This window comes from Nestor notabilis, unplaced genomic scaffold, assembly GCF_000696875.1.
Source record: "Nestor notabilis isolate BGI_N333 unplaced genomic scaffold, ASM69687v1 scaffold2518, whole genome shotgun sequence".
Classification (NCBI taxonomy): domain Eukaryota; kingdom Metazoa; phylum Chordata; class Aves; order Psittaciformes; family Psittacidae; genus Nestor; species Nestor notabilis.
The window spans coordinates 46,567-73,548 of NW_009939438.1; the positions used below are offsets into that span (position 1 = coordinate 46,567).

At 39.5% G+C, this 26,982-nt stretch overlaps 1 protein-coding gene across 1 annotated transcript in view; it reads right to left on the reverse strand.

The window, feature by feature from the left end:
• Positions 1-4,254: 4,254 nt before the first annotated feature.
• PDE3A (phosphodiesterase 3A, cGMP-inhibited) overlaps positions 4,255-26,982 on the reverse strand; it is a gene marked incomplete at its 5' end in the record, with an annotated part of 39,201 nt that continues 16,473 nt past the window's right edge. Inside the window, 7 exons of the mRNA XM_010019846.1 lie at positions 4,255-4,769; positions 8,515-8,755; positions 12,336-12,491; positions 15,821-16,024; positions 17,825-18,024; positions 19,358-19,471; positions 22,226-22,337. Coding sequence (XP_010018148.1) covers positions 4,522-4,769; positions 8,515-8,755; positions 12,336-12,491; positions 15,821-16,024; positions 17,825-18,024; positions 19,358-19,471; positions 22,226-22,337 — 1,275 coding nt within the window. The remainder of the gene's footprint in view (positions 4,770-8,514; positions 8,756-12,335; positions 12,492-15,820; positions 16,025-17,824; positions 18,025-19,357; positions 19,472-22,225; positions 22,338-26,982) is intronic.

Sequence of the window (26,982 nt, forward strand, 5' to 3'; positions counted from 1 at the left end):
AATGCATCCTCTCAGAAGGTCCTGAGCAATCACAATCTTGGATTTTAATTGATGATGATGCAGAAAGACATTCTCACATGATAGTAGGGTAAAAACTGATGAGCAACTATCCTTGCATTGTTAACAAATGCATTCTCAGATTACACCTGGCCTGGGAACCGTTTGCTGCCAGAAGGTGACTGCCATTTACCACAGGGGAGGCCATTGGTGACACACAGCCATTTCCCCAACTTTCTGTAAGGATTTCACTCAGAGAGGAAGGGAGTTCAAAATGCTGCCAAGAGCACAGTAAAATCCCTTTTTCCTAGGAGATTCCTGCAACTCACTTCTGATACATGGCTTGCAACATCACACCAAACACCATCTTCCTACTGGAGAAGGCAGATGATTTTCAGAGACGAGCATCAACATGCTCTGTACACAGGTTCAAAACAAACCAAGAAATGCCAGGTTCCCTCAAGAACTAGAACATAAATAGTAAACTATGGCCCTTTGAATACGGTGGAAATTGTTACTTCTAGATGCAGGCATTTTGGGGTTCTTGGAAACTAAAGTCTCAGACTTGTCCTCAAAAGAAAAAGTAGTAACATAAACAGTTTGGGGCTTTCTCACTCTCTACTTTCATGTGTTCCTTCTGCAACACAAACATAATGAGAGAAGTTATATTCCACTATTTATAAACAGCATGTGACTATTAAGCAAACTGGGAATATGAGGACAAAAGGACTTACATGTGATTGCTATGTGACAGGCAAAGTGTTCACTGCACTGGAGCTGCCAGCACTGCAAAAAGCTTTTCCTATTTTTAAAGAACTCAAAACCTAATACACATAATTTTTTTGTTACTGGAAAACACTGTTTAAATGGGGTTTGCTTTCTCTGCTATCTAACAAACTTCTCTGCACACTGTATATACCAGAAACCCATATCAACATTGTAAATCCATCTGAAATCTGATCACTTCACTGACAGAATGAGTTATTTTTCATTATTGTTTTTTCTTTTCCCCCAAAAATGTTGCACAGGCTGTAGTTTATTTGTGGTTTGCAACACCAAAGGACTACACAAAGTGGAAAACCATCAAGATCTACCTTCCAAAAGTTTGCTGCAATTGCAGGTCAAAAGTTTTGCTTCCTTTAGACTAGAAACTATTATAACCCCCCCTGAAAATTACCTCCTTCATTATCTACTAAAAAAACCCCAAACAAAAAATGGTATTCACATGTTTGTTGTAAAATTTCTCTGGATTTTTTTTGTGTGTTACATTTAAGCCAAGCTGGGAAACCCTGATCATTGCCTGCCAGAAATGCACTGCAATGACTGAAAATCAGATTTGTAAAAAGTGAATACCTGCAGAAATTGGATTCTATTACTAACTATTTGGAATGCAAAAAAAGTCACCTCTTATCAAGTTAACCACTCCCAGCTACTTCAGCTTCTTCACTGGTATTCCTTCCAGTTTGGATAAAATCAACAGTCATTCTGATTTTAAGCCTGTCAGCAACTCCTTTGCTGTAAAAGACCTCAGTTAATCGAACTATAACCACAAACAGGCTTCTGTAGCAATTCGGTAACAATTTGTGACAGTTGCATTGGCAATATAGAAAAAAATCTTAACAAATTAGAAGCTGACACTGATTTTACGTAATGGTAACCAAAAATGATGACTAAAAAGTAAGTAAATCCAAATACAGTAATTCCATTTCAGCCCACTTTTAGGATAATTTGTCTTAGTTCAACTCTGTCTATGCCTGCTTAGAGCAGTATGTGGAACTCCACTTGCAGGATTTTGCCTCATTCTTAAATGCCTCTCTGTAATTTTACCAACTGGGCACCCACTAACACTTTCTGCTATAACTTCTTTTTTCTTCTTCTAGCAAAGGCAATATAAAAATGGATATAAAAATCCAGTCCCAGTGATCATGCACTGAAAATGGAGAAGAAAGCGATCGGAGATGTGACATTTTAAAATATCTCTGTAAGTTTAATTTTTATAAGGACAGAATGAGGCATATTAAATTCTTTTCATACTATACAGTATGACAACTTGTACAAGAAAATCTCAAATAAAATCGAAGTGACTGAAGAGGTGTGAAATCAGTGCAAGCTGGAATTGGTGGAGACTTGTTGAGATCTTGGAAAGATCTTGTTTTTTCTTCTGAATGAATTCTGCTATATCCTTTCTCTTTAAAATAAAAGTGCAATTTGGATCTTTGCTTTTCCAATTTCATTGAGAAACACTAAATACCTCTGCTAAGAGCATTCAGAGCCATGCTCTAGAGTCACTCTGTTGAAAGGCAAATAGCTTCTTTACTGGTAGGAGTAGGATGGGACAACATCAGGCAAATGCAACTTGGAAGAAATCACAATCCTGTTTTGAGCTTATGCTAACGGAAATGCAAAGCAAAAAGAAAATGAAGTGATAACACACATGCTGATTGGCTTTGATAGAGAATGTTTTCCAGTGTTTTTGGGGAGGTACCAATAGGGTCATGAAATACAGTGAATGCATAACAATAGCAAAAAGTGATGGATACAATGTCGGAAATTTAATATAGAAAGGACTTCTCCTACAAATTCTGCCTTTCACGAGCATTGTTACACAAGCAATCCTCTTCCTGGCAAGGGGCTGCAGGATCAAAATATAAAAAGCATATGCAGTCAAATGATTTTCGAGTGATACTGAACTTTATATATGTAATTCTTTTTGTGGGAACGACACTCTAAATTGTGTGGTACTGGTTGGTGCTGCCAGTCCCAAAGAGCATTAACATATTAAAGCCTTGATCCTGTAGACCACTGGCTTCCCAGAAGGGCCTCTACAAATTACTCAAGACTTCGTTTGGTGGGTTTGGAAATGGCCACACTGTATACAAATGTTTTTGTATTTATTTTTTAAAAAATTAGCTTTACAAAAGAACTTTTCCTTTTTTTTCTCTTTCTTTTTTTTTTTTTTTTTCTTAAAGATATCATTATCTACAGGAACCCATAAAAATTTTTCCATATTTACATCTAGATAGCTAATCATTGACAAATATAATATTGTGAAATAAAATATTGAAAGTGAATATCCAACCTTTTAAATAGACATTTGGCTCACAGCATAAACAACAGAGAAAACAAACAAACAGAACAACAACAAAAAAAGATCTGTTCTTCCTAGAGGCCCGATCTTTTCCTTTCTCTTAATAGAAAAAGAAAAAAGAAAAAAGTATATTGGTGGGATCAAACACGCTGCTTCTAAGCAGATAGCCAGCAACAAACTGCTCCCATCCAGCACGTCACACTGAAAAAACAAGTTCTCTGAAGCTCATGTGAGTGGTTGCTGAGATATACATGTGTTCTGTTGATGCAGGACTGGCACCTGCCCCCGTGCTGCTCCTAATGCATCATTTGCCTTTTACTCTGAGGAGGGGCATGGCCCCACGCTCCCCTTCTTCTGTTCTCAAGAGATGTAGTCTAGCTTCATTCTTAAATTATATACTTGGCCACTGATGCACAGAGGCATAAGGTTAAGATAGGAAGAGGACAGAGTGCCTCTAGCTTCTGAGTACATACACACATTTGCTCTCTCCTCCTCTGCCCAAAGATACACACTGCCTCATACAGCCATTCATACACTCAGAAGTATACAGAGGGCCAGGCCCTCTCAAGGGGAAGAGATCAGCATGCCACACAGTCTCATAACCCCCTTTGGAAAATAGATTTCCTGACACACCCCTTTCGCCAGCAATCTGGGAAATGCCAAGGAGGAGGATGAAGAGGAGACAGAGGAGCTCACACAGCTGGATGGGGCCAGGCCAGCAGCCTGGACCACCTCAGCCCCTACTGAAAGGCTGCTGCCTACAGCTGGAGTGTAAACTGGGACTTGCAAAGCTCCTCAAATTGGTCTCCAGTTCCCTTGTGGGGACAAATTCTCTGAAATTCAGGCCTTCTGTTTGTTGTCGTGTATTGGGACATGTACTACAGTTACTGTAGTAAGAACTCAAACTATGCTCTATTACTTTACTTCCACTCACACCCACAAACACCTCTTCATGCACACATAGATGTTGGCAGGTTATATCAGCATTCATATAAAGCTTTGGAACTTTTATCCCTCAGCATTAAGAGCAAAAGCTACTTAACTGGTACCTTACTGTTAACCACAAATGTGCTTTAGAAGCAGCATTTCCCTAGATAACTTTCTCTGTAAATATCACAGTGACCATAATATATCATTAAATGTATTTTGCTGAAGTGCGCAGCCAATAACCCTGGCTATATATATATTTATATAATACCACCCACCCCCAAATCTCTTTAAAGAAACTCTGAAAAAGCCGGTGTCGCAGTGTGAAAGCTTCCTTGAGCATAGGAGTTTAAACAATGTACCTCACCATTAAAAGGAAAGAGAAACAAATTAAACAGCTGTAGGCGCATTATCCCATACTTCTACAGTGTTGTGTCTAAATGCTGTGCTGGCTTAAGAAAGCAACTGTGCACAAGTAAATCTGTCTTAAAATACTGCTGTAAATATTGTCATTGGTTTGGTTCTACAGTTGTGTTCTCCTCTTCATCCCTCTTGGGCTTCCCTTTCTCCTCCTCCTCTTCCCTGATGGCCTGGATTTGTTCTGAAGACTGATGCAGTGCGGACTGCTCCGTGCCTTGCTCCTCTGTCCCAGCTAACCTCTCCTCATCCTCAATTACTTTCTTCCACATTTTATGGTTCTGAAGCAGGTGCTGAGTGATCTGACAGTAGATTTTCCTCCTCTTGAACTTCTTCTTTCCTGCAAAATAGCGTGTAGCGTTAAGGTACTATTTTCTGTGAGAGAAGAAAAAGGGACTGAAGGTGTAGAAAGCAGACAGGGTGTACCATGACATACAGGAACCACATCAACAGATTTTTCAACCCACAAACTTTAACAGTCTTCAAAATTGAAAAAGCTATACCTCTCCAGACCTCTGGGAGAACAAACCAGTTAGTTTCCTGCATAGTTTGAGCCTCAGTTTCATCCTATCATAGGCTGCATGCTGTCCCTGACTATGCAGCTCACAGAGACATCTAGTGTTTGAATGATTATGCATAAAACAAGTTGCTAATGTGTTTCTGCTCATTTTTTTTTTTTGTATCAAGTACTTAAAGACTGATCAACCTACTTTGTAACACACACATCACATTCTGTGCCCTTTCCCCCAATGGACCCTGCTGAATGCCCTGTAAAAAACAAACAAAAAAAATCACAATTTTGTTTTCTCCACATTTTAGCTCTGATATGAGCTGTAGAAGGATAACGAATGAGCAAGTATTAGAAAACAAAGGAGGGAACACATTCCTATGTTCCTTTTTCAAAGCCAGAGATAGACCATTCCACCATTGCGGTGGAGATGACCTTAAAGCCTTTGCACAATGTTGCTTTAGCAATGGAGATTGACCACTGAAAAAGTAGTCATATAGCTAAATACTATCAGGGAGCTTGCTTGTCTTTGGTTTTGAAGCATCAGTTCCCTGCTGCTAACCTATAAAATGTTTTTGCAAGTGGTAGTTCTCATGGCTCCTGACACAGCTGCACTGCAAGTGTTTTGCTGTCTGAAGTGTGTTTTTTTCTGTATCAGTATAGCCTGTCCAACACAGATTCTTAACTTCTGAATGGTACAAAGCTTGAAAATTTCCCCTGGTCATTAACAATGGCAATGGCAGCCACAGAGCTGAAATAATAACCACTCCAAAGACAACTGCTGATTTCTCTTTTAAAGAAAATGACATAGAGGAATGTTTTGTACCAAATAAACTTGCGCAGATTAGTATTTGCAGGTTGCCTAAAGTATGTCTGTGTCAGGATCCAAAATGTTTAGCCCTTGAAGCTTTTGAACTGGAAACAAAGAGCTTTTCACTGAACACAAACCAAATCCAGTTCAAGCCTTCATTAGAAAGCCCTTGGTTCCCTGTAGGAAACCTTCAGGTTTAACACTAGTAAGAAGTCCCTACTCTGCCAATGCTGCAGCAGGACATTCTCTCCTGGGTTTCTGGCGTGACCCTGCATCTTGTTGCTCTCTGGAGACACCAGCAAGCACTTGCTGTGCTCTGAATTACTAAAGACTGAGTCTGTTTAGTTTTTATACTTGCATTTGGGGGAATTACATACTCATATAGAAACAAAAACAATTTTAAGCTACCTTAAGGTTTAATAACTCTCTATCTCAAATGCTTCAGTGAATTATCAGGAGCTAGGTGAAGTGTTTTCTGCTACAATTATATATCCACCTAAAAGGCATTTCCATCAAGAATAAGAACTTAACCAACATTTAAACAACTCTCTATATGTACATATCTGACATCTCAACCTTTTGTTTCATTGAGAAAGTTTAGAACATCCAAAACTGTGTTGATGATAGGTATAAATTTCTAATGACGTGTAAGACCCCTACATTGACACAAAAGATGCTGTATATGCCTGATTCACAGATCCACACAGTCACAGAGAATTTAGGGAAGTGGAAGAAAACAGTTTGCAACGTGTTGGTATGATCAAGAAACAAGCACCCCACATTTGGTAAGAATGAAATAGAAAGAACTTGTTTGGATATTTCAAAACTTCTGATACATTCATTTTTAAGGTTTTGAAAATAAGATGAAGAGTCTAAAAGCACCAGGTTGAGTATTAAAGTACTGTCATGGAGTAGAATGTGAAAAAGAAAACAGAAGACAAATAAAAAATGGTCTGTTTGCAATGTGACAAGGGTTAATAATGGTGTGTGCTTTTAACCTGAAAGCAGCACTGCTGGACTTGATTAGCAGTGATACAGAAGGTAAGTGAATACAGAAATGAGGTGAAAGGGAACTAAGGTTTTCAAAGTAAGGTTAGACACTCCAGTGGAAAAATGAGAACATCCTATATCTTTCTTTTTAATACTGCAATACCATTTTCAGGCTTTGGGGTCTATGTTGGTTACTAATCACGTAAGTTTTCCCTCTAGTAGGTGATTTCTTAAGTGCCAATCTGCTACTATAACATGTGGGTCTGCCTGCTATTACAGAGCTGATAGATCATAAGGTGCCAAAACAAATCTGTGTGGGCTGTATTACCTAGTATTTGCTGTTCTCAACAACATCTTTGTGCATGTGAACCTGCTAAACTTACAATACAAGCAAACATATGTGAGTGAACAACAGCAATGATTTCTTAAATATAAAATGTATACCCTCATATCTTACTAGAGACATAAGGTCAATTATGCACATCAGGAGATGCAAATTTTAGTTCCACATCCTTATATGACTTATTGCAATCATCAAATCTTTCCACTTCTCAGCTTTCCCAACAGAAAATAGGGATGGGCATGAAAACATGTGGGAAAGAACAGAAAAAGGCTGTTAAGAGAAAAAACAATACATCAGTATTTCACTAGCACATGTAAGGCTAGTGCTTTCTAGAAAGATTAGATATAGGGGAAGGGGAGAAAGATGACCAGGAGGAAGTAAACAAAAGAACAGTAGCAGGAAATTCAGAGGAAGGAGGAACACAAAAGAGAGGAAAAGGTAAATCACGCAGGATTAAACTGGTAAAACAAACGGGTCTACATAGAATCCTAGAATCATAGAACAGTTAGGGTTGGAAAGGACCTTAAGATCATCTAGTTCCAACCCCTCTGCCATGAGCAGGGACACCACACATTAAACTATGTCGCCCAAGGCTCTGTCCAACCTCGCCTTGAACACCGCCAGGGTTGGAGCATTCACAGCTTCCTTGGGCAACCCATTCCAGTGCCTCACCACCCTCACTGTGAAGAACTTCTTCCTTATATCCAATCTAAACACTTCCAGTGAGTTCCTGAGATCTTTGAGATCTTTCAAGGTACAGATTTCCTCTGAGTATGACATATGTTGGCACTGTTGCCCTTCTGGAATAGAGGCAGGAGACTATTTGCTTTAGTTACTGATTTAGTAACCTTTAGCCAGAAAGGCCAAGTGACACAGCTCTGAACACAACACAGCAATGCTCAGTGCCAAGTCTCTCCCTGTCCTTATCCACACATTACCTTGAAGAGATGTGCATTAAAACACTTCCATTGCTAAAACCTCTTTTACTGCATCATCATCTCAGAACCTCGTTCTATTATTCCTGTACATCATGCTAACTCATAGCAATGATGAGTTCTTTCCGTGAAAAATCTCTCAATCATCCCTTCTGCAACTGAAATTGTTGCTGTCTACTTACAATCTAAAAAGAGTCTAAAAGTCTTATGCACAGGTGGCTGATCCACCACCAGAAACCTCAACTGAAGGTAGAAATGAGTAGTAGATAAGAACAGCAATACATATCTGAACTGAAAACATTGAGGGTCTCCATTACCAATGTAATCGGCTATATTCCAGCTTCATCAAAGGCAGCACTGAATCACTGTAACTTTGGAGAAGCCCATATTGAACCTGACCAGTTCATGGTCTCTGTGCTTTTCCAGTATGTCTGATTTAGCCTTTTGGCCACAATATGAAACTTTCTCTGTTGAAAAATTAAAGTGTAACCAACTTACTGGATTCAGCATTTTCACAAGTTTCCATTTCTGCTGTTTCTTCCTCTTCATGCTCATCAGTGTCTCCTGATTCATCACTATCTTCTATCCATTTTCCTGGCATCAGCCCCGCTGAGTCATAGGAGTTACATAGTGGTCCCACAATGTGAGTGATGAAAGATTCCTGGAGGTGTGCCAGCTGAGGAGCAGAGCGATCCATGAAGGGACTGATTGGCAAGCCCAGGCTAGCCTCTTCATCACCCTGGCGATGAAAAATAGCAGTAATTTCTCTGAAGTAAATGAAACAAAACCATGGAAAGGAGTAATGCACATCAAACCAATTAAAAATGATGAAAGAAAAATAATTCATCTCAAAAGCCACTTCCATAGCACAGCAGCATGAAACTACTACAGTGACATCACATCAACTGGTTAATCGAAGTTACAGCTCTTTTCTTGTAAGAACCCATCACTGATAGTGTGAATTTAACAAGGATGTTAGTTGACTACTGTGCAAAATGATACCCATTGCCCTTGTTCTGTACTTTACACTGTGAGTGTGAAAATGTGAAAATAATTAATTTCTTCCTTTTTTCACATTATTAAAAAAATCCCTTCTGATTTCGTGATTGTTAGTTCAACAACCTTGTAGTCAGCCACCTGTTTGCAGGGAACAAGACTGAACTACAAGCACGGGCTATCTCACTGAATTAGTTTTCTTATTAATTTTGTCCTTACTATGCATAACATGGAAGGGTCCTCTTGGCTTGAGGTCGTAAGTATTTGTTTCCTGGGACTATTAGAATGATCCCTATGAAAGCAGGAGTTACTCAGAAGCACGTAAATCTTTGCCGTAAGGTTTTTTCTAGGTTTTCTTGGGGAAAGAGGGTAGACAGGAGGTATAAGAAGACTTTTTCTCCCTCCTCTCACATGATGTAAAAAAAAGTAAAACTTGCAGAACTAAGTCTAGCATACTCACTCATCCCTATCACAGCAAACCTTCTGGTGATATCAGTGAGTTTTCAGCTGAGTGGACATGTCAAGGCTGTATGCCATCTGCCCAAGCAAAACCACTAACCCCGCTAATCAAGCCTAAGATGAAAATTAATTTTTAATACAATACAGAGATCTATATTTGAGAATAAAGATTAGAATTTGGAGAGATATTTTCAGTTTCCATTATATTACAGATAGACCAAATCTATCTCCTTGTGACTTAATTTTTCCAAAAGTCATGGACAATGTATTTGGTCAGGCCAAAGAATAAGAGTCAAATTTTGAAGTATGTACAATGAATATCTCATTTCCTTGTGTTTTGTTATTTTTATAATAACCTACCCCCAAATGTTATGTTCAAATATTAAATGCAAAGTATTAGCATTAACAAAACACTGAAACATGCCATCCATTCCTGAAATCGCAAGCAAATTAAGAAGAGGGGGCAGCTCACTCTTCTTTATAGTAACACATCTGAGATTTCCTGGATGTGAGATATCAGTAATGGGAAGAAAGCTGATTCTTGAAATGTTTATAAGTTCTTTTTTCATGATCTGTTAAAACATAATTTATTATGTGAAACATTTTGCAGTGTGTTTTTGGTTCTTTTTAATATGTCTAACCTGTCTCCAAGTAAGTGCTGAGCACCGGGACGGAAGAAAAGGCAACATGCTGTAACTATATGACACAGGCTTTTTAATGTTTCTGTTCAATATGTTTTTATTTAGCTATTTTTCTTTATATAGGAAGCTTGGTTTTTTTTTTCCAAAAAAAATGGTGTTTATTAAAGTAAATTTAAGAAAGATATTTCATTATTTTCACAAGAGAGGTTGAATGCACATATGCATGTTTTTTGATAACAGTCCTAGGGAAATGTAAACTTCCCATAAAAATCTTCTTTTTTGGAAATGAGAAAATGAAGATGTTTCCCTTCTCTGAAAAAATCTGATAATCAAGAGCATTTGAGAGGTTCGATACACCTCTCATACCATATTATGTTAAAGAAAATCAGATTTTAACCTAGGTTAAATAAATTGAGAATCTTGATAACATGTTATTCTGAATCAAATTTTGCAGAGAAGATAAATTGTGAATGTAGATCAATTAATTAATTAATTAAATTCAACAGGATTATAAGAAAGAATAAGAAAGATAATCTCCAATAGCCCTTTGAAGCAGCTTCCAAGAGCATGAAAACATTAGTAGCACACCTTTCTGAGTGATGGAAAGCAACCCAGATTCCTACTCTGGAACAGCTAACACAGTATCCTCCCACATGTGCTCCTCTAAAGCTTGATTTAGAACTCACTGTCCAACACTTTGACAATATTAATGTATTGGAGCACTTACTACCCACCTTCTGACATTAGTTATGTGGGATCAAAGAAGAGTCATACCATACATCTGAGTAACAGGCTTTTTCTGCATACAGTAGTGACCCACATAAGCTATGATCATCACCAGAATTAAGTGAAGTACAATTTGCTGAGAGAGTTTTGATGAAAATAAGTATGAAGAAAAGTATCTACTGAAAGAGTATTTGGGACATGAAGGTTGACCTCTTTTTATGGGACTCTCTTTATTTAAGAAAAAAATGAAAAGAAAAATGGAACCAACTATATATGTAATACATGTAAGGGTCATTGTTCTCTCTTTTTCTCAGGACATCTGACATAAATGAAGGAGCTTCTGGTTGATGTCTGAACTTTATCCCTTTTCCCATTTCTTTACATACTCCAGATGGCAGAAGCAGCAGAAAATCCTGATTTTTTTCAAACTTTAAGTACAGTAAATTTAAGAGAAGATGAAAAGGCTTTAAAAGGGATTAGTCTGTGACTTCAAGTTACTGCACAGCCTCCTTTAGAAATCTGTGGGGTGTCTGGTTCAGTGATTTAACCTACTTGCTTCCTCTCAAAAAGACAGGATGTAGAGTTTACTCTAATCAGCACATTCAAAATATGTTCCCACTTGGGAAACAGAGGAATAGTGTGGGAACAGCCCTGTCCCTTGCACTCAGCAGGGCTAAATAGGTTATAATGAGAAAAGGTTTAATTAAGGGCTCCTTTACACCTAGCAGGAGAGGACCAGTGCCTGGCTCTATTCCCAGGTCTTTGTAAATCAGTGGCTGTCCTCCTTCCTTGTGCTACCATCAGCTAAGCCCTGCATAATTAGTGCAGTTCTACGGACAAATCTTCTGAAAGCTGAAAATGTTATCTTCAAAAATAAAGCATGAGTCAGGATCAATGTGTAGCAACCAGATATGGTTAGTCTGTGATAAACTGAAAGTCAATGTTATAGTCGTGCTCAGCACATAAAGGTCCTGTGCGTGTGAACAGAGATGTGGCCCACAGGGAAGCTAAAAATAATTCCTCTGCTCTGTTTAGATCACCTCAACAATGATGTTGAGTCCAGTTTTGGAGTCCACACATCAACAAATGTGAGAGCCACCTGGAGTGACTGCAGAGGAAAGCAATGAGAACGAGCTGATGTCTTGAAAAGAAGAAAGGATGAAAACATAGTTTGCATGAAAGATGACTGAAAGGGAGACATTATCACTGCAAACAGAAAAAAAGAGAGGAAAGGAACACTTGTTCACCATGTCCACTGTAAGGGTAGTGCCATAGGGGAACAGTTAAGCCTGTAGAAACCTCATCATAAAAGGTCTTTGAGGACATATCAGAAGCATCAATGACAAATTGGCTTCACTGATCCAGCAAAAGAATGGACTAGGGTAGCCATCCCCTTCATCCCTATTCGCTGTGATTTTCACTCACCTGCACACTGCAGGACTGTTTAACACAAGACATGCAACCAGCAGATACCACTTTGGAAATGCATTTATTTACCTGTTCGTAAAACTCATTGACAATGCCTTCTGTCCATTGCAGATGCAAATCTTTGCATTTTGCAGGCCCATTTATGTCAGCCAGTTTGATGCACATCTGACAAACCAGCAAGCGGTCGTTCTCATTAGTCCAGTCAATTCCAACGTCATCGTTCACCTAGTAGACAGAAAAAGGAGAACCTTGCCAATAATCCTGGGTGAAAGGACGCATCCACAGAAGTTCTGCCCTGGGATACCTTACAGCATATTTAGCTGTGCAACAAAATCACAAGTGTAAGCAGATGAACTAATCCAAGGTTGGAATTTAAAATCAGCTGTAGAGCAATATGTAAAAAAAAAAAAATAAAATGTGAAAAACAATGAACATTGAGATAAATGATGAGAAATTAATATTTAGCAAATGATGTGTCTGTTTGAAAGCCTTTGCTTGGAAAACAAACAAATGCAATCTTCCCATGACATTTTCCAGTAAGTTATTACCTAATTGGTGTTCAAAGAAAAATTACCATCAAATGCCATGGTGATTTAGTTGCAGGGTGAAGACACATGTAACAAGCCTATTTCCCTATTTGATCTAAGTATGTCTGCAAGTATTCCCTATCTCTTTCCTTTTCTCTGTTTTTCCCACATGTCCCACAATAAAAGGTATATATACTACTATCTGCTCTAATATAAAAGCATCACGTTAAAGAACTGCAGAAAGGTTGAGGTTGGAAGGCACCTTTGGAGATCATCTAGTCCAGCTCCCCTGCTAAAGGCAGGGTCAGCTAACGCAGGCTGCTCAGGATCGTGTCCAATACAATTCTGAGATCTCTAAGAAGGGAAGCTCCACAACCTCTCTGGGCAACCTCTTCCAATGGACAACCCCCATCCTTTCTTGTTTTTAAATGGGGATTCCTGTATTTCAGCTTGTGTCCGTTGTCTCTCATCCTGTCACCAGGTACCACTGAGAAAAGTCTGGCTCCATCTGCCTTACTATCCCCATCAGGTATTTATACACATAGCTACTTCCCATCAGATCCCACAGACTTGTGTACATCCAGTTTGTTTAAGGGCTCCCTAACCTGATGTCAATCACTGAGGATAAAGCCTTAAGCATTTTAGACTTTCTCTCACAACTCAGGGGCCTGGGATTTCTGAAGCCAGGTCTTAGCCACAAAGACGGAGGCTGAAAAAGAATTGAGGATTTCAGCCTTTTACGTCTCCAAATGGCCAGCAGTAGCACCCTTTACTGCTGTTAGCCACGTTTTCCTATCTTAGCCTTTTCTTCTAGAATATCTCCTGGTGTAGGATGGGCTGTCTTCTATTGGTCATTTGATTTTTGAAATTCAAATCCCTTCATGAAACACAGCTTTAATTGTCAAGCAGTAGTTGAAAATGGATAGAAAGTTGTCGTGCTATGACTAGATGAAACTTCCATATCCTCTGTCAGCATGTCCCCTGCGCCAGACAGCAGTGGGCCCATATGGTGAGACCTTTGATTCTGTGTACACGATCCAACCTAAGTAAGGTCAAGGAACAGTAAGTGCTCCAATGCATTGGTATCATCTAAGTCTTGGACAGTGAGCTTCCTTCATTATTTCTTGTTGGCACTTTCCAGACTCCCAAGTTTTCTGCTGGGAGGATGCTTACATTATGCTGACTTCTGAACAGAAGGGTCTCTGAGTGTAGCCTCGATATACTCAACCCAATCAATAATATGATCATTTAGAGCTAATTTCATCAGTTATAGCACTTCCACCCATAAATGAATGTGTTGTGTCTGCTATCTGAGAACTCTGCTACAAAAGAGTTTTTTGCCAACCAAATGTAAATAATTTATTTTTAAGGCAGTGATTACTCTGGGAAAGCAAGGCTCAGCCACAAGCACTGGTTAATATGCTCACCTTCTCCACTTTTTATTCCATGCATGACTATTTGAGTATGCAAGTAATAAGGAGAGAGAAGGAGGTGAACAAATGTCTTTACAAATCTACTGAGAGCTGGCAGGATATGATACATCAGATTGTTCTCCCATTTATCTGCAGTGTCTCATGTATCACCTTGCTTGGTTACAACAGTGATTATACCTACTGTTTTCCAGCCTGATAGATATAAGATAAATTTAGTTTTCAATATCCACAATTTACACCTAATACTTTGGTCAAGCTTGTCCTCTTCCACAGTTGAGACAGTCTCTGTGACAATGCCGCAGTAATCACTTGGTTTAGCCTATCTTCATTCCTCACTTATCTTCACATAAGTGAAGGCTTTGGTCCAAACTGTTGAATTCAAATGATATATTCAGACAGCCTAAATTCTTCATGCTTTATTGTCATCATAGCCCTGAGAGATAAGAATCTGCCAAATCTGTTCAATACTTCATGAGGAAATTAGGCTGGTGAAAATGGTCCCAGAGCTTAAAATTTAAGACCTAAAGAAACCTCCCTGATACTACTGGAGGTCTTGGGACATGACTAGGAGGGATGCAGAAGGAGTTCAGTCTTTTACGTATCTACAGATCAGTTCTCTGTCTGCCATGGACCACAATTTAAGGCATTTGTTTACAGCTTCTTAAAGCCTAACAAAGAGAGATATGTTAAAGGGAAATGGAAAACAAAACCACTCATACAACTGGAGGCTTCAAAATTTCAGGATGCACGCCCACCCCAAGCAGTATCACAAGAAAACATTTCATGTCACCAAACCAGCTAGGAGGTCCTACTCCTGGATGAGAAAAATGCTGTGCTTGATCTGTTTCTCACAAGGAACAAGAAGGCAGTACCAGCTCCAAAGACAGGTATCATCTAGGTAACATGCCAACAGCTTTGAAGAATGATGGAGTTTATTAAAGTAACTTGATAGGTGGTGATTTCCAGCAACTTAGGTTGAAACTGTACAATAACTTTCAAGAATGATTTCCCAGGGCTGTAATTTTATATTTGCTGAATGGAACATGCAGGAAAGATCCTTAATCACCTTTTTTTGGGGGTTACCCATTTGAAACAAAGTAGGACAGAGAGATCATGCTTTCACAGCATTTGAAATTAGAATTAAAAAATTGTTATTATTTCTGTGCTTTGATAATGTAACAGTATAATTAAACCAATAGAAATTCACATTAAGTATTTAGCCATTATGGAAACTTGGCAACACCTTTGATTTTTTTCCCAAGTGCTTTGCTAATAGGTCTAAAGTGCCATTGAACAAGAAAACAAGGTTGAGAAGTCGGATGTAAGTGGGATTTATATTCAAATAGTCCGTAATATCCTTAGCCTTAAACTGCTTTCTGAAAAAAATAAAACATATATAAGAAAAGAATCTGTACTACTAAATCAAGTAAAAAATAACAGCTGTATTACTATTCAACAGAGTGTTTTATAGCAGCCAAAAGGACATTTAGAAGGAAGAGCAACCCAACAGTCTTTCTAGCCTTTTCACTATGGTGCTACCAAGACCTGCAATCTCTTCTGACTATCCACCAGAAAGCTGAACCAATCTTCTTACCTTGGCATTGAATTTGGCAACAAAATCAAAGTGTTTCTTCAGGTCAGTAGCCAAAATGGCCTCAATGACAAGGAAGCGGAAATGCTTGAACTCCACATGGTCGAGATTGACCAGGAAGTTGTACTCTGGCCTTGACATGAAGAGGTTCCAGGCAGCAGCAGCGTGGTGGTTCTCCAGGACAGAACGGTCATTGTACAGCACTGCCTGTGAAAGCAATAGGGGCAGCTGAAAACTGAGAAACCTCTTAGCAAAAGAAACACTGCAATGCAGAAATGATAATGACATGGGGATGACACATGAGGGAGGTTCAGGTTGGTTGTGTGTTTGGTTTTTTTTTTTAAAGAACTTCTCAAGGTTTGAAGATGTGATTTTGGCAGGGCTAATAGCAGACAGCTGAACTATTGTGATAGTGAAGATTTATTGGAAGATTGATTTGAAAACTCTGGGTCTTTCATGCTCAAGGGTTTTCAGTTCCTGACTGAACTGCATCATGTGTCAAGAGATTATTCTGTTTCATGCCACAAATTAATGACTAACGTAATATAGGTGTGTGCTTCCCCAATTTTAACCTCACTTAACAGGGATTATTGTCTTTGGTGTTTGTACCTTGCAAGTGTGTCCATACTAGACTGAATCCAAACACAGAAGTAAGTTCAATTCCAGTTTGCGACCTGGCAACACATACTCAGCCTGACACAATGCTAACATCCAAAACTGGTTAAATCTTTACCAAAATAAGATGCATAACTCTCACAGTAATGGCAATATGGTATTCTTGCTTTTTCAGCACAGTACGCTGAAGCCAGGCAGGCTTCATAAAGTATATAAAGTTAGGAAAGATGATCTCTCATTTAAGCTGATAAACAGTGACTCAGAATTGCTGAATTCCAACTCCCAGCGCTGGCTTCTGTGTAACCTTAGATAAATCTCAACTCTTCATTCACAAAACTGAGATTAATTTCCACATATACTCCTGCCCTGATAGATGCATAGTGTAAAAATACATTCATAAAAGACTTGCAGCTGCTCATATTCTATAGGAACAACAGAAAATATGTTACAGTCATGCATAAACTAACTTGCATGATGCACTGTTAACTATACATGGTTTGGTTTTTTTAATTACATTTTAATCTTTCTGTTCCTTACTGGGTAGACTAAATCTTCCTTTATTTCTAGATACAGATTCTCCATCAGTCAGCAGAGTGTTAGCTGCTTCCTTGCTAAGACATTTTATCAGCACCTTTCTTAACAGCTTGTCGTGGTTTAAGCCCAGCCGGCAACTTGGAACCACGCAGCCGCTCGCTCCCTCCCTCCCCCTTTTTCTCCCGGAGGGATGGGGAGGAGAATCGAAGGAATGTAACTCCCATGGGTTGAGATAACAGCTCTCCAGTAACTAAGGTATAATACAAACCACTACTGCTACCAATGATAAGAGGAGTAACAAGGGAAAAGGACACAACCGCTCACCACCCGCCGACCGATACCCAGCCCGACCCGAGCAGCGATCTGGGCCTTCCGGGTAACTCCCCCCAGTTTCTATACGTGCTGTGGTATGGAATACCCCTTTGGCCAGTTTGGGTCAGGTGTCCTGTCTCTGCTTCCTCCCGGCTTCCCCTCCTCTCTGGCAAAGCATGAGACTGAGAAAGTCCTTGGTCAGAGTAAACATTACTGAGCAACAACTAAAAACATCGGTGTTATCAGCGTTGTTCTCAGACTGAAAGTCAAAACCACAGCACTGCACCAGCTACTGAGAAGGAGAAAAAATGACTGCTGTAGCTGAACCCAGGACACAGTTCTTCTAACTTAAGGTCATGAGGGTGGGCAAGAAGACTCTTACTGGCAATCCCTACGTGAAGTGTTTTTTCTGTTCACTTTGATAAGCTGTTTCAAAATATTTGGTACACTTGTGCTTAATGTAAGCCACAAGGCGCCACTGACAAGGAGAAGCTGCTACCGAAGATCTTCCATACTTAACAGCAACACTGCTTGAGACTTATTTACCTGAGGAGCACTTGTTGCTACCAAAAAGGCATTGGTCCTTCCTGGATGATCATAATCATGCATGGCTGCAGCTACATAAAGAGCCATCAATTCAAGGGCAGGGATGTTGCCAGCCAGGCATCCGTAGCTGTCATCTGTAGGTGTGTATGTCTTCGAAAACACATAACCCATATGGCCATGAGTGATTCCACTGTCGGAATCTGAGCAGAAATAAAAAAAATTGGGGAAAAAAAATAATCCTTACAACTTTTTCAGTGATTTATTGAAAATTATAGAAGCGACAATGCAGAAAGAGAAGGAACAAATTTACCATACATAATAGAAGAATAAACACATCCTGACCTCAGTGTTTTCTGATACTGTGCACATGATCCATAAGCCATGGATTCATGGCCATGCTGGAGCTTTGTGGGTAACTTGATCATCTCACTCCTTCGTCTAATTGCTTCACCATATAGATTAGTCTATGAGACACTAACAGTCCTTACTTAAAACAATGGACTTGCATTTATTAATTCAATTACAGCTCACATTTTCTAATCTACAGGTCTAGACTTTGGATCTTTGCTGATAATCCTCCTCTGTTTCAAGCAGCTTGAACATGCCTGTCAGAGGCAGATAGTGAGATGTTTTGATAATTTAATCTGCTTGAATGGATCTTACATGCACCTGAACAAAGTCTTTAAAATAACAAACACCAAAAAGCCGCAGAACTCACCCCCTTTCATTCCACCTATTTCGTCTCACTTAAAAAGCCTCCAACAACCCTTGCTAATAAAGTTTTCCAGGAATAAAAATGTTTCCCACCCCACAAAAATACCCTCAAGATTTTAACAAATGATTTGTGCCACAAAAACACTACCAAAAAAAAAAAAAAGCAGAAATGGAAGAGGTTTCCTTCAGAACTCCCACAAAATATGGCAAGGTCCTCTAGTTGCTACAGCTGAACCTGGATAAGTTAATATAAAAATGTAATAAGAACAGCTTCTTGTAAGGAACAAACATAAAACAGCAGATGAGTGGTCTTGCAAACTGGTTGTCAAAGGGTAACAAGTCTCTTTCTTTGGAGACAGTGAGAAAGGCAAAGGAACACTTCATGACAGCCAAGTAGCGGTAATGCTGCGTGCCTCAGAGATTTTGTAATAGTAAAACAATGCAGGGTTTGAGGATTTAAGATTACTCTGCTTCTGAAGCAGCATTGAAAAGCACTACCAATACACTTTTCCTAGGAAAAAAGCTATTGTAAAAATCAAACTGCAACAAACTGTAGCACCCATTACAAATAAACTGCAATGCATATCACAAGGCTTTGCATTCACACATTGTTAAATGTAAAGTATTAGGTTTTGGAGGACCAATTCAAAGTTACATAAACATACCTTAACATCTTCAGCATCCAAGTTACTACTGAACTTAAAAGTCTATCTAATAACAAATACTGTATGCAATCCTCAACTGTTGGCTTTCTTACACCAAATCTGAGGACAAAAAACTCTAAAAATACAACATATACACTTGCACATTTAAATATACCTGAATCGCTTGCTGACCCATGATCATTAATCACAGTTGGGAGTCCTGGAATGGGCTGGGTAGTAAGGTACCAAACGGCATGTAGGACATCAGTTGCATGGATTCGGTTGTGATCTGTGATACAAAGCAAATGACCCTGCTAGTAAACTGATTTCCGACAGAGGGAAATCAGCACCATCTAGTGGGTACTGCATGGCAGTCAATCGAGGGGAGACAAACATCAGAAGCATGAAAAACAGCTGTATTCTGTAAATGCTCAGTTTTCTTTCACTAAAGTTGAAGCACATTCAATGGTATGTCTTACACCAGTCAAGAAAGAGAAAACAGCAGACAAGCAGCGGGATCTGCCTGTGCTACTAGCTCCAATCTTTTACTCTAGTGGTTGCCTTTAGCTTCTTAAATTCCACCAGGTAAGTATGCACTGCTAATCTCTGATACAAATGAAATCAGTGGGAAAATCTCACCCACTTCAGTAGTCAAGATTTCACCTAGCTTCTAAATACAAAGCAGGTAACACTTACCTGACTTTACCTGAGCAAATTTGAGTGCTGTGCTAGCAGCTGCATTGCAAAAAAGTCAAATTCAGGATAGGTGTACACTGCACAGTTAAATCAGATTCTTTCTGTGGTTTTCTGGCCAGAGGTAAGAGTTACAGCCCTGGTTCTTGAAATCTCACAAGCTCTCTTTGCAGAAATGAGATAAAAGTCACTCCGGGGCTCATAACACCAAATCCTACAAGGCCAGATAAACTATTCCACAACTAACACAACTGGCTGGAAAAGAATCACATGCACAAAGCATGATCTAAACGTACACTAGCAAAAAGCAACCATGATGCTGAAAGAGGGCATTAATGCTTTGCTGCACCGGGACCAAAGTTTGCACTTCGGGTTAAATCACCAACGGACAAGCAGCTCAGCTTGTGATTCAGGCTAATTTTGGGCAGAGCACAGGTATTTTCTACAGTGACTAGGCAAACACCGAGAAATCTGCTAATCAGAATGATAACCTATGGCCACATTACTGCTGCTTCAGTTCTGGAAAGATGTATTTCAGAGGACAAACCACAAAAATGTGGGATTCCACTGCTGTGTCACTCCCATCTCACAAACTCACAATAACTGGCTACATCTCTAGATAATTACTCATCTTAGTTGGAGACACCTTGGTAACGCCATCAATCATGTGTCTTATTGGTAAACCAACTGCTACAACAGGCTTGATAGGAGTGGGTGAAGAACTAGGTTATATTAAGAGCATGGTCAAGAATCAGTATAACACTGGAGATGACATGTGGAAAAATTACTAACACACAAGTCCAGAAGTCCCCTGTAAGAAATAATACGTAAAGTTGACCAGATTCATTAATGGCGGAAAAACCCCTCTACTCTGGGGGAGTAGAAGGGATTGGCTGCAAGAAGTGTAAACAACCTGGTTTTATACCTGCTGCATCCTAAAGATAGGCAGTGTGCAACAGATGGAAGGTTTCTCAGCACTGACACTGAACTTCACCCTAAGGCTGCCTATTATTTTTGGAAAGAAGAAAGCAAAATAAGGAAGGACCCACCTCTCCCTTGCCTTCCTCAAAGTACTAAGAACATCTCTCCTGAGACACTAATCTCCTTCATGCAAAACCTAGGGGATGGCCCCGCACAGGGGTCTAATGCTTTTCTCAGGAGTAAAGGCTGGATTAGCCTCTTGTGAAACTTGTACTGATTTAATCCAACTGGGATAGTCACCACGAATTTTGAGTGAATAACCCTTTTTTCAGTTCAGCAACCAGAAGAAAGAAGTGGTTAAGTCCAAACAAGTTGTTTTGGTTTTTACCTCTTCACAGAAATGAAAAACTGGAAGGCAATCTATTTTTTTTTTAATGAAACAAAATATTCTGCTTTACTAAACCAAAACACGCTTAAGAAAAGCCAATGTAATGAAGGGCTAAAAAAATCCTGAGACTCTATGGCTCCAGTAGGACAGACCAACCATGGGACATCCACCTCTAACCCCTTCAGGCTATAGTCTGCTGCTTCAAATCCACAACCTGGTTCAAACACAAGGAAAAATTTGAAATTTGGTTTCTCATTTTCCCAGAAGAGAGTCCAACCTACCCGACTGGGAGGAACTTTCAGGTAGCTTTCCTTCAATCCCTTCCACCATAGATGTTCCAATTGATATTTAATATTTTGAGAGAGAGACTATCTGATTTATTAAACCAGTGTTTCAGACATTTTCCTGGGAGGTGGGAGGAAACAGGGTGTCCTATATTCCTCAGCGTTGAGGTTATCTACCAGCTAAAGGGGATAGTAACTCCCTCCCTCCTCATGGAAAAAAGAGACTTTTGCAGTTGAAGTGGTTTGGTAAATTTGATTTGAATAAGCAGGTTTTTCAGTGAATGAATGATTCACACTGAAAAATATCAGCTGTGCTGTAGCTGCACTCATCTACTTGGCATATTTTTTCTGCTTTACAAAGCTCATCTCCTTTGGTGGCGTAGCACAGCAACTTTGTAAAAATCCAAATTGCTTGGGGGGGGGAATGTTTCAGTAAACTCCAATTGGGGCACTGGGGTACACTTGCATCATCAGCAAACAGTTCTTTGTACTTATAGTAGCTTTATACAGTTTTAGGCTTGCACAGAATTTGCCATGAATTGCTACGGAACAACATGAAACATTAAATGCAATGAGAAAAACATGAGAGGCTGTGGTTCAGCACCAGCTTCCCAGTAGAGAGCCATCCATTTGGCGTGATGTACCAGAAGAAAAAAAGTAGCTGTTATAATGAGAGAAGAAAGGCTTCAATAACAGAGTGTGGAAAATACCCCAAACTTTAAGGAAGCATTGTTATCTGCTGGGAATTTTTACTTACAAGGTATCTCTCGGTATCCACATTCCAAGGCATGAAAGTAGTTCATAAATTCCCTCACTGGTATTTTAAAGGTTTCAAACAGCCCCATGTCTTCAAATAGCCTGTATGATACCTGAAAAACCAGAACAACCATGCTGCTAAGTAGGCCAGAAAATCTCTAATAAAAATCATTCTCTTGAATTATCTCATGAAAACCTGCTTTCTGATCCATGTATAGCTGCGGCTATTTGCATTTCCATAGGGATGTGGCTACACAGCCAAACAGAAAACCTATTAGTACCAAAAAGTCCTCATTCCTTTGCTACACCATTGCAGATGTTCTTATCCTGTCAGGTATATGGATCCCCCAAATTTTGCAAACACCTCAGAAACACACACACATAAAGGAAAATGTCCAGAGGTCTTTAATGTTTTTGGAAAAATTCCAAGGAGAATCCATGAATCAAATCAATTCCCAGAAAAAGCAAGAACACGTGAAGGAATGATAAAAGGAGAGACCCATTTGAATCCTATGCATTATCTCCTTTCTCTCTCCCCTATTTTGGAAATGAAATGACAAAAGTGACTTCTCCAAAAGGATTCCAAAGGCAGCAAGCAGCTTAGGAAGCAGAGCTGCTCCAAGTGTTCCTGCATGGAAAGATGACTGTAGACATCCAGGAGAAGTTATACTAGAAGGGAGAATGTGATGGATGAGTAGGGGGTCGTTCAGGGGGACAAGTGCTCAGAAATATATACAGAAACTGCTGCAAAATGGACACTTTTGAAGACGAGTTTGAATGTGACATACGGAACAATGGGACACAGTAAATTTACTGCCTGACCTTTTCACTTTGTTCACAAATTGGACCCTAAAGCCTTTCAGCTTCTTTATTTATTTACTGCTGTTAGCTAAATTCTGTCCTTTTGATGCCATCTGTCTGGTAATGATCTGCCTAAAGCTAAGCAAATTGAAGCACATTTGGAATGGTGAATGCTATAGCAATAAGAAATTTTTACAAATTATATTTTGTGGTTTACACCCAAGTGTAGATCAAACAGCTATCCACACCCACTTCTTTCATAGAATCACAGAATGGTTTGGGTTGGAAGGGACTTGAAAGCTCATCTGTTTCCAACCCCCCTGCCATGGGCAGGGACACCTTCCACTAGAGCAGTTTGCTCAAAGCCCCATCCAACCTGGCCTTGGTTTCTTTCTGTATGTTGTGTATATACATTTCTTTCTGAATATCATTTATATAAATTGGGACCTGTGAGCTGCACCTAAAGTTTAATGACATAAACTTCAAATGTCCTGCCACTGTGGATTTTTACAGTAAGAACAATAAAAGAGGTTATGAATTTGCAGCATTAATGAATGATCTTCCCCTGCCTAGTCATTGCCTACCAGGTAAAATCTGCATGTGACAAACTCCAGCAAAGCACTGCAACAGGTAGTGATGATGCAGAGACAGGCTGAGTGTCATGTCTCACACTATCCAGGATGCCTGATGACACATTTGACAGCTGGGGTTCTGCTGATGGCCACAGCTCTTACTTCTGTTCCTACCACAATTGTATAAGTGCCACTAGCAATGCACACAAAGATCACTGCTGGTGGCAATTTCTCTTTGTGGCCATGGGTGTTGCTTATAAAGTGAAAAGCTCTTTATAACAAAGGAGCTAAGGAAGTACTGAATTACAGCGCTCTGGAAGACACAAAGTAGGGTTAAAAAAAAAGTAGAGCCTGTAGAAGGCAAAACTTTACTCTCTGAAAATCCCATGGGATCCTCCTGTACTGAGGCAGAGGCTGACCTTATGCATAATTTGGATTAGAAATTGCATGGAATTTTATCTATCTGGAATCACGTTATTTTACACTCTAGTCTTAGATCACTGAATGGTAAACTTCCTATTTCCAGCAAAATATCTCTGTTAAAAGAGGAAGCATTAAGAAATACTGTTCTGCAGAACCAAACTTTACTGGTCTACCCTACCAATACTAGACAGGTATCTTACATAAAGAATGTTATAAAAGCATGTTTTTCCTCCTCTTGTATTTTGGGGGGTGGGAAATTCCACAGCAGTTGAAAACAAGCGAAGCTGACTGTGATGGATATGAACGATAGCTCTCCCCCCTGACTTGGAGTAAAATGACATTATACTCTGTGATCATTAGAAAGAATAAACAGCCAAACAGGTCATTTTGACATTCTTGCAATATTTTCTTTCTTTATCTCTTTCTTAGCAAATGGGGACGAGTAAGGGATAAGGGAAGATCAGAAAGAGAGAAAAAGGGCATTGATGTCTTCCAGAAAATCAACTAACCAAATTCTTTCATTTGGGGGAAAAAAAAAAAAAAAACCAAACCAAAACCGAGAAAGACAAAATGCACAGTTTTGTTTACTCATTGCTCTGCATTAACCATTTTTAAATGCTCCTGTCTTTTAAAATCCTTCCTTCCCAAACCACATACTGCTTCACTGAGCTTTAGAATCCCATGGGCTGAGCATGACACCCTTGCAGCCACAGTGTGGTCCCTGCTGACAGGGACAAGCCCAGGGAATCTTCAAGGGCTGCCAGGAGCTTGGTAGTAGGTGCTCCACACTGCCTCTTGCCTCCAGCCTCCATATTCAGCTTGTCTCTGCAATGATTGCTCATGCTTGAATGAGTCATTTATAACTCATATACTTCTGGTGGTGACACCTGAAGAAGGACAAGCATTTCTCTTGAATGATTTTTAATGGAAGCTGCTTTGGAAATGGGGATCATTATTCACATGTAGCTCCTTTCCTGGGTGTTGTAGGCACACATAAATGGCTCTCGTTGGAGGACACGTGCAAAGTTTAGGTTAGCAGTTCCCTACTCGTTGTTCACAGGCAACCCTTTTGCACTTCTGTTCTCTTGTATTTGCTTTCTTCAAACATATGTTTCTTCTAAGTTGCAGTCTCTGGCTCTGACAAGCACAACTCCTCATAAAGGCCGCTGTGATGATGCCGGGAACATCCCATTCCCCAAGGATTGATTTCCTTTGCTCCTTCATTTAATGGCTGCAGTTTCCCTCTGCACAAGCCGTGCAGGATTAGGAGATGACCAAACATTCTTCTTGGCACCACCCAGGGACAACTCACAACACACACAGGAATGATGTCATCCTGCCTCAATGCTGTTCATGTATCGAGAGCACAGGAGCACCACCAGCGTTTCTCGTTTCTATGGGCCCAGGAATAAATGCTAGAGAGACACTTTGACTTCAGCCTATTCTTTTTCATTTTATTTGCTTTCCAAGGCAAATGAGTTTCTCTTCCACAGGTTTTAGTTTTACAGGAGCTTTAAGGAAAGCGTTAAGTGCAACTGAAGACATTATCTAACTATATGACCTGCTGTGAAGCATCAACCCAGTTCAAAGCTCTGCTGTTCCTTTCTGAAATGAGACTGGTATGTAAATTGCTCTCTAACTCCCATCATGCATATTTGTTAGTGCCACATTTAAAGTGCTTGCCACTGTACTTTGCACAGATGCCTTTATGGCCGCTGACTGGTTTGGGGTCTTTTTATACGTCTCAATCAATTTAACATTCCAGAAAGAAGAAACAGACATCTCAAGCAGCTTTGAAGATGTTAAGCCAGCATTTGCTTTCTAAACTGAATGCTTCCCTAGAGGCACGTTGTCAGCTCTGCTTTGTTCCATCTCATAAATTTAAGCTAGCAAGGCAAACATAGTTAATTCAGCTTGTTAATTTACTTATTTTTAATGGATGAGTCCATTTAATGGCAAAATACAGAGAATAAATCATTAGGGCTTTTGTTTTCCTTTGTTTACAATATCCCAGGATTTAACAATTATACAAGAAAAAGACAATATTTTTGGCTGGGGAAAAAAAAAAGAAGATTTATTATTTTCGTTCTCTTATTTCTGAAAATAATTCTGTTCAGAGCATCTGAGTAGGTGGGGAAAGAACTAAAGGATCTATCTTTACTTCATGAACAAAGTTGAACTTACACATTTTGCGCTTAGGGAGTGGGAGTTATTACAAGCAGCTGTTACAAAAAATGTTGAATTTTGATCACAAATACTATCTATTAAAGCTTCCCTATTTTATCTCACAGGCCTCATTTTGTAGCACTGCAAACTGGGTAACATGCTCAGAAGCTGTGCAAAAAGCAGATGTTGGGAATCAGAGTATGGAACTTTAGTGAAAATTGAGGGAGGCAAAGGGGAACTGTCCTGGGAGGTACAGAACTCTATGCAACTTGGCAAAGTGCTTAAAACATATAGAGGTATCCATGTAAAACCAGAACAAGTTTTGGTCATCCAAACTGTTGGATATGCCATTAAATAAAGAGTTCTCTTCTTCCTTATGTTTAATTTTTCATTCTGTGCTGTTAGAAAACAATAAGACAAATATGCTCTAGAAAATCATTTTAATCACTATCTATCTAATGCTCACTATTGAATGCAAGTGTTTCAATAATTATCTCTGAATTTATATCAATATCCACATCCAGCCATAGTTTGCGTATTTCTCTAAAATCAACCTAGAGAGCTGGCAGGCTGGTTAAACACAGATGTTACTTGCCAAGCTACAGAACAATAAAAGACAGACCACAGGATAAATGTGAATTCATGCTTTGGTTTTCTTGGTTGACCACTGGATAATTGAATCTAGCTGAATAATAGTTAACCATCAAAAGGCCAAGATTTGATATAGCATTGTCTGGAGCTTGTTGCACTGAGATCTGTGTGACAGACTAACCTCTGTGTTTGTAGGGGGTGTTAA